General features: G+C 34.2%; 1 protein-coding gene across 2 annotated transcripts; it reads right to left on the bottom strand.

The window, feature by feature from the left end:
• Positions 1-336: 336 nt before the first annotated feature.
• On the bottom strand, positions 337-7,458 carry LOC138314926 (uncharacterized). Of its 2 annotated transcripts, none has more exons than XM_069255564.1 (7): positions 7,328-7,458; positions 5,314-5,421; positions 3,262-3,488; positions 2,679-2,804; positions 2,150-2,329; positions 1,952-1,994; positions 337-1,474 (listed from the first exon to the last, which is right to left on the bottom strand). In XM_069255564.1, exons 1-7 carry the CDS (start codon positions 7,374-7,376, stop codon positions 1,254-1,256), a joined length of 954 nt encoding a protein of 317 aa, XP_069111665.1. In that variant the 5' UTR covers positions 7,377-7,458; the 3' UTR covers positions 337-1,253. The 2 variants fall into 2 exon arrangements, with proteins under 2 accessions (XP_069111665.1, XP_069111664.1); XM_069255563.1 differs by lacking the exon at positions 7,328-7,458 and adding an exon at positions 5,887-5,976.
• Between the last annotated feature and the right edge of the window lie 1,292 nt (positions 7,459-8,750).

Genomic DNA, 8,750 nt, shown 5'->3' with positions numbered 1-8,750 from the left:
ATTGGATCTTGGTTTGGGATCCTCTTGAAACAAACTTGAAACACATTCTGCCAAAATACGCAACACATCGCATACATGGGAGGCCGTCATTACATGAGCATTGTTGTTATTGGATGTTAATACAACTAACAAACAAAACGAAGCAGTTTATGTTTGATTTGTTTCAAGAGGAACTTTATTCTTCACGCTTTGAAGGCATGATGCCTTCCTTATATTTCAATTCCATTATTTTTTTGCGAGTCTCTTTGGGCTTGTGCAAAGGAAAGGCATAATAAAAAAATAAGAAAATAATCCAGCAGTAGAATACAGCTAATTAAAATATATAGGACAACTATAAGAATTTGTCATACGTTTATTTAGAAGCATTTATCTTATCAGTGCAATCCAGATGAAACATAAAAACAATTAGAATTAATTCCAAAACGTGTCTAGCAAAGCTACGGAAGGATAAGGTCTAGACTGTGTGGCATGGTTGTCTCCTGCATCGATTCAAATTGGAGAGTTTACGGTGACAGCCATTATTCCGGTGGTTTAAGTAGCCGTTTAGCCTTGATAATATTTAAACAACTGATTAAAGGTAAATCAACATTTACTGACTGTTATATAGTATTTCTTATCGTCGCTTCGACTTCAACATTTGCTTCCAACGATCGTGTTCTGACATGCCTAGTTACGAAAAAGCCACACATTTTATTCCTCGGCACTGCAATGTTGCTTTTTCCTCATTATGCAATGTTGCTCTATTCGAACTATAAGCATGGATCAGTGAAAAGAAATTGATCAGACAGACCAAATTAAAAATCATAACTAAACCTTATAATGTATAGAATAGGCCTTTGTTGACGACGTGAGTGAATAGAATTAATGTTAAAACTACAAAACGAGAATTCATGTCTATTCTGAAAATTGTAGAAATATGTCCGGGATAATTTTTAATCACCTGTCAGATATAGGCCTAGTAGGTCTTGAATATTTTCTTGCGGGAAAACGGATGTTAATCTACCCAAGTCCATGATCAAATGAAAGAGCAAAAAGTCAAATATATTTGAAATGATACTCAGGGCTATTCACGGATGCTGCACATTTTGCATGTGAAAAACTTCTTGAATCCCGAAATTATTGCAATGATTATCTTAAATGAAAAAAAACCCAGATAAAATATGTTATAAACTTTCTGTGTGGTTAACAATTCATTCTAAATAATGGAAAAATAAAATTACCATATATAGATGGATATTATGTGCAACAGCAACTTATCCCTCACGCTTCGCTTGTTTCACTGTACAATTAAAATCAGCCCTCACATCTGTCACCGGTAATGGAATGTTCCGAATATCAGATATATAAGATAACGCGTCCATTCGTTCCTGAAGAGTAACCATAAGAAAACTTGAGACGACGCCCTGGACAAACTGTCGGTATTCGGGTAGTTTCGTGTTGTTAGTGGTCTTGCAGTAATGGGTAAGATGGCATGCTGTAAAAAGAACATATTATTATTGGAAAACTTTATTTGATACTCATAACCATTACGCTTCAAAGAATATTATAGTGTAGTGGTCATTTATGTAAACAGATTTATCTTCGTGTATTCCGCGAGAGATAACACATAGAAATATCAATCCATGCGTAAATGGTTCAACGACAAGTACAGAATAGAGTTTAACCTCGTAAAATGTAATCATCGTGAAAATGTGGTTAAGCATGAAAACTTAGCAATAAGGTGCCGTGAAATTTGTTTCATTAGAATTGAATTGCTTACCGAGAATGACCATATTTCATAATTTATTGGTAAAGTCAGTGTTATACTAGTTTCGATTTGGACATGCTGAATACTATGCAATACAATGTCAAAGCAGTCAGTTGTAAGTTATAATTATATAAAATATTTGGCTCTTTGATTTATCTGGCGATCGGATAATTGGGCATTTAATCAAAACTTCTATTATTTTACCTTCCCAAGCTTCAGGATCGAGAATGTCACAGTGCCCAAATCCCTATAAAACAGAAGGAAATGTTACTTCAACAGTATATTTTGTCATTCTTTCATTTTGTTGGATTTATAAGGTGATTTTGACAATCAATAATGATAAACAGTTATAACAAATATCATGTTTCATATCAAACAACACGTGTGCGTAGTTATACATACGAGAGCTTCTAGCTTCAGTCTCGGGCATTGCCACACATCGTAAAACTGATTCCAGTCGTAGCCCTTGATTGCACAATGAAGTCCTTCCTCTGATAGTTGCGTTCCATACATCAATGCAGGTATTTGTATATTTTTCTTTGTCTTTACATTGTTGCTATATGGCTCAAGGAAAGCGGTCGCCTATCGAGACCGAATTCATTTGCAGATTAGGTGAAAAGTAATAAATCATATGAAATTATAATTTGATCATGCATTGACTGTTTGAGCTATACTATACACATTATGAACAGTGTGGATAATTATCAATAAAAACACACAGATTACGAAAATTATATACAAAATTCAACCCAAAATATAAAGTAAAAACCTCTGCTCTATGTTTTTTTATATCTTGTGTAGAATTTCAATAGAGATATATTACTAAGACTCCAATAGTAATTCTCATATGATCCCTCATTAATATACATTATTGTTGATTATATCACATATTAATATTTTTGTGTAGTTAATAGATATATATAGGTATTACCGTGAACATGGTCTTGTTTCTAACGACGAGTCTGAGTGTGTCATCACATCCAGCTGAGTGACAGACGAGACCCAACTTTCCCCAAGCTATTGTAGAAAGTGTTTGATTCCGCATATAAGATTGTAACTAAAGTTAAAAAAAAACATAATTATACAATGTACTTAGTGTAAAATTATGGTTACCGATAACAATGAACATTATTAAACATCTTACTGAGACAAGTATATGCCCTACTGGTTACAAACAAACATACATTTACTAAAGTCAACACCACAAATCATAGTTCAAATCATGAATTTCGTTTATGCTTTGTCGGTGGTGGATCATCTTAAAAGAAGTCTTAATATCGATTGCGTATGCACGCTGGTTTTATTAAATTAACGTCCTATTTATAGCCAGAATGACATCCCATGAATACCGCGGTACGTTGCGTGTATGAAGAGTGTGGTGAGTGTTTTTGGAGACTGCGGTTATGTATTTTTGTATAGTGGAACTATTGCCCTATTGACAGTGGTATGTCACTGAAGCATAATGTTTATTCAATCAAACAAAGTATTAGAAAAAAATGGTTATGCAAGTTTACCCAAAGCAGTTGATTGTAATAATTTGTTAATGCGTCTTTTAATGCTGCCTTTTGTCCGGAGGAAGACCGTGCGTACACCGGGAATTCACTGTCAACACCAAATACGAAAAATCCATGTGAAGCTATTTTGGACAATAAAATTTCGTACGTCTCCGCAGGAACCAAGCCTCCTAGTCCCCCGATGAAATAAACTGCCGCATACGTGTCGGGTTTTAAGGGAAAGAATACTGCAATTAAAACCGGACAAATCATTGAAGTCGGCAGATAAAGACCATAAGCAGCATTATATTATATATATTATACGAGTACATCATTTTGTTTTAGGTTCAATTTTTTTTTAATAAAACAAGATGCCCATGTGCCTTAACGGTCACCTGGTATTTGATAAAAACTATTTATGCCATTTACTAGCCAACTAATATCTTTTGTTCCTGAAATAGGAACATAGATCTAATAGGTCTACGTTTGATGCATATTAACTCACAGTATCGTGTTCACAAGGCCCAATAATTAATATCGCAAAGGGCAATAACTTCGTAATTAAGTCGAATCAAGTATTTTTTGAACTCGTCCGAGATCTTTCTAGTGTTAGTCTACATGCAAACTTTAAATTAAGCTCGGTTTATATATACACTAGTTAACGCGTTCACAATGTCCAATAATGATTAATAGAGCAAAGGGCAATAACTCAGTAAATCACAATCAAATCACGCTGATTTTCGTAACCGTCAGAGATCTTTCTAATGTTAGTCTACATACGAAGTTTCATTAAGGTTGGTTCATATTTACTCAAGTTATCGCGTTCAAAATGTCTAATAATCAAATTATGCACTATCAAATCACGCTGATTCTCGAACTTGTCCGAGATCTTTCCAACATTAGTATACAAAGAACAAAGTTTCATTAAGATATGTTTATATTTACTCAAGTTATCGTGTTCACAATGTCAGACAATAATGATTTATGCAAAGGGCAATAACTCCGAAAATTACAGTCGAATCACGCTGATTTTCGATATTGTCCGAGATCTTTCCAATGTTAGTCTTTATACAAGGTTTCATTAAGCTCGGTTTATATTTACTCTAGTAAACGTGTTTATAATGTCAAATACTAATTATTAGAGCAAAGGGCATTAACTCCGTAAATCACTATCAAATTACGCTGATTCTCGTTCTTGTTCGAGATCTTTCCAATGTTAGTCTACAAACAAAGTTTCATCAACATGATGTTATTTTTTATATTTACTCAAGTAATCGCTTTCACAATGTCCAAAAATCATTATTAGAGCAAAGGGCAAAAACTCCGTAAAGCACTATGAAATCACGCTGATTCTCGAAATTGTCCGAGATCTTTCCAGTGTTAGTCTACAAACAAAGTTCCATTAACATATGTTTATATTTACTCATATTATCGCGTTCACAACGTCCAACAAAAGTTATTAATGCAAACGGCAATAACTCCGAAAATTATTGTCGTATCACGTTAATTTTTCGAACTCGTCCGAGGTCTTTCAAATATTAGTCTTTATACAAGGATCCATTAAGTTCGGTTTATATTTACTCAAGTTATCGCGTTCACAAGCAAATATTAACGAACGACGCACGACGGACGACGACGGACAAAAGACTATCGCAATAGGTCACCATGACCTAGGGTCAGGTGACCTAAAAATCATATTACTTAATATTTACTGTCTTCACACAGGAGGAGATTCATTCAACACCCAATCATATATACTTTTTCACTCCACCTTATATACTATATTTTAACCTTACTTTTTTAATATATCATTTTTTATATAATCCCTGTATACATCCAAAGATAAATGTAGTACCTCTCAACTACAGGAGGATTTGGACAAAAATATATAACGAGTACCACATAATCATAATTGTGGATATTTACTTTTAAAAAAATTCAGGTACAATTTACATGATAAATTCGCTAAAATCCATATATACTAAGTTCAGCAAAATTCCGGCTGTTAATATCTTACCTGTTATCGAGTAAAACACAATGCAAAATTATCGTGTAAATATGATGACTGTGTACCTTTACTGTGGAGTGGGCTGTTTACAATGGTCTTTGCTAAAGTTAACTCGCCAACACGCAATGGTCCATCGGCATACGGGTTGCCTTTGTCAACAAATAGACTTTCACCTGTTCATATAATATAAATTGTTGTAATTATTCAATGCATTAATGAGATTATTTCAATTAAGTGTTTTCAAAAGTTAATTTAAAGACTGGTTCCTGTTGTTAAAATGATATGACCAGATATGTTTGTGTCCAGAACAGTACAAGTGTTATAACGTATTTTTTGCAATAACCATATCACTCGATTCAAATTTACATAGTTCCCAGGAGACAGGCATGTAACCACATGGATACATACCGCATAATATAAAGTTTCATATCCCGATCATATAACAATCAAAATGAAACTTAACCAGTCACTAACAGTTGCAGATTTTAGTTTAGTCCAACCAAATATTGAAAGCGAACTAAGATGTGTCTGCCGTCAAATAAATACATATTCTTAAGTCAAATCATGCTTTTTAAATATTTTCATAAGCTATTCATTTACAGAATAGTTAGATGTTCATAAATAATCATGGTACATACCGCTATTGAGAACCATCATGAATGTAGCGCACCACATCAACATGACTGTTTCCATGCTTTATCAAATACAGAGTGTAGCAGATGTTTACCACAGGATCAGAGATAATTTAATACAATGATATGAGCTAGTTTGTCGGTCACTGATATGAGAGTTATCACGATGTATATGGTATCTTGTGCCTGCAGATATTATCATCAAGGGACAAATAGATTTGCTCAGCGGACTTCCTCACTTTTAACGCTAACACAATATTTATGTTGATGTTTACGGGTAGTGTCGACTATTGAGATAAAACACCCTAAAATCACCACTGAGTATAAAGAATCACCCATAAAACCTTCCAAACTCTGTATATATCATAAATAATGCCGATGAAGACATTGATTATACAATGTAACCCTACGACATTGATATACTCCTATTTTATATTCTGCTTAAAATGCATTTTTCGTAGTTTGGCGTTTCTTTATATCCATAATAATTTAACTGCAAAATAAATCTTATCATATATGAACGGCCATGCTTTGATTTAATGCTGGTTATTATTTTCACTGGGTTAAAGAAATATGTATCTTGATATTCATGAATATATTACGTTGCTTAGTGAACTTTACAGTCTCGAGTTTCACGTGATAATAACAGAAAGGGTAAACAAGCAGCTATGTTCAAAACACGATTCAATGGCTACAATGCCAAAACTAATTGATGGTGACACAAGAGCAGCGCAGAAATCTAAATTGTTTCTTATCGGTATACGAATGTCCTTGTATAATATTTGATCCTTCCAGGTTCCGAATTAATATTATTCACAAATTCACAAAGGGATAACAACCCACAATTATAGTCACAATAGCTCTCCCTAAATCTAATGTTACTTCTTCACTGCTCTAATGACATTTCTGATTAGCCCGCCCCGTATACAGCTGGCGTACATATATGTATGACTAAGTCATCATTCAAGAATATTGCATAACCTACTTATTTCTAGAAATATTCATCTGTAGTAAATAAACAAGCTCAAGCCAAATGGCTGAAATTGGCCAACTGTCGAAGGATTTGTATCCGTATTACACTGGCAACAAGCAAACCAGTCATCCTTCTCCCTATATGCTGAGCGCTGGGCAGGATCAGAAACTGCCCTTTTATAGGCTATGGTATATCTTGGCCAGGGAACAGAACTTACTCACTTAGTGAATCATTGAAATAAGTGGCTGAATAATTTCGATGCCAAATATTGTTACATGTAATTATATGTACTTAATAATAAAATTGACTATATTTGACAGCATTCATGATATTGTCTACTTTACACAGGTTTCATAAACGCACAAAACAGTTTCGACCAAATGCAAGTACATAATTATTATTTTGTAGTCGCGTAACGTTATGTATTGGTATTAATAGCATTGACTATATTTGATAGTGCTGTTGTATACTTACCATAGGTTTCATAAACGCACAAGACAGTTTCAACAAAATGCATGTACATAATTATCCCCCGCTTTCTCCGAAACTGATCCCCCGCTTTCTCCGAAACGGGGGATATTAATTTGGGTTTGTCTGTCTGTCTGTCTGTAACACTTCGTGTCCGTGCAATTACTATAACAAATGTAAACCGATTTTCTTCAAACTTGGTGGCAAGGTTTAATGCCGCGGCATGTTTCAACTAAGGTGAAATCAAACCTCAATTATGTTTACCTACAATATGTCCTGAAAGCGGGGGATGGAAATTCCAAGAATTTTCTTGCTATTTTTATGTAGTCGTGTATTGTTATACATTGGTGTTGTTCTTCTTGCATTGCAATTTCAACTTTTAATTATGAAAAATAAACAACTGAAAAGCCGATTTTAAAGCAATCAAATGACCTGCAAACGATAAACAATGTAAACACTGATGTGAATTTTGAGTAATGTAAATTCATTATGCCAGGGCATCTTTCAACACAGTCTGTTAGATGTTGAGAATGTAAACACACCTGTTTTCTAATAATACACCGTCCCATCCTTGAGGACAACAAACTCGACAGACACCACATGCTACATTTGCAAACGTTAAGTTTTGACAGTATGCAGTAAAATGTGACTAAATTTAATAAGCAAATTCGTGTAATTTATATCCCCCGCATTCGTTGGCTAAAGGCCCAAAACTCCGTCAAATAAGGCCTCGAGACATTTAATCATGTTATCAAGATTCGAGAAAATCCGGTAATATTTGGAAGGGTTATTGAACGAAAACAGGCGAAATTAGCATATTTCGTTACTCAAAGAGTCATTACTCAGCCAAATAGGGTCGAACCAAAGTCCCTATCGAACTTGGCCATGGCCCTGAAACAAATACTGTAATTAAACAAACATTACACTGTTTTGGGTTTGAAACCTGTTCAAGCTTCGATCCAAAATTCTACCCCCTATTGGAATATTTCTATCCTATATATGTACATAATTATAAACGATGCATACAAGAATAACATCAACATAAAATAATTTTCATCTATGGAATGAAGGGGATATTCTATTCTTATCGCACCTCGGACAGAAATGTCCCCAAATGATTGGCAGAGAGCTGTCAAGTGGCGACCCCTAACACTTTATAGCTGGTCAGTAAATTTTACTATGGTACAATATGGCGGCTCTCGCCCTCGCTTCAAAATTTAAACACATTCTGTTCAATTAAATATACAATTTCATTACCTTAAAACTATATACGACTTCTTATTTTTTATATAAAATAAATTCTATCATTTTAATACTTCAAATTGCATTTTTTGAATACGAGTTGCTCCCCCTACGCCAGTTTGAAAGTTGATGACGCGGCGAAAGTCATACGTAACAATTCAAGCGTTTTCTAGACTGAGATTATAAA

This window comes from Argopecten irradians, chromosome 2 (assembly GCF_041381155.1).
Source record: "Argopecten irradians isolate NY chromosome 2, Ai_NY, whole genome shotgun sequence".
Classification (NCBI taxonomy): domain Eukaryota; kingdom Metazoa; phylum Mollusca; class Bivalvia; order Pectinida; family Pectinidae; genus Argopecten; species Argopecten irradians.
The sequence above is the reverse complement of the archived record's forward strand: the minus strand, read 5'-3'. Positions and strand labels throughout refer to the sequence as shown.

What these genes read in the sequence shown, in the direction of transcription:
- LOC138314926 (XM_069255563.1), bottom strand. Translation starts at nt 5,941, where the DNA reads ATGGAAACAGTCATGTTGATGTGGTGCGCTACATTCATGATGGTTCTC. An exon ending in GAAACAAGACCATGTTCACG is followed by an intron (nt 2,330 to 2,678) that starts GTAATACCTATA and finishes CGGTCTCGATAG; the next exon opens with GCGACCGCTTTCCTTGAGCC. An exon ending in CGATCCTGAAGCTTGGGAAG is followed by an intron (nt 1,475 to 1,951) that starts GTAAAATAATAG and finishes TTCTTTTTACAG; the next exon opens with CATGCCATCTTACCCATTAC.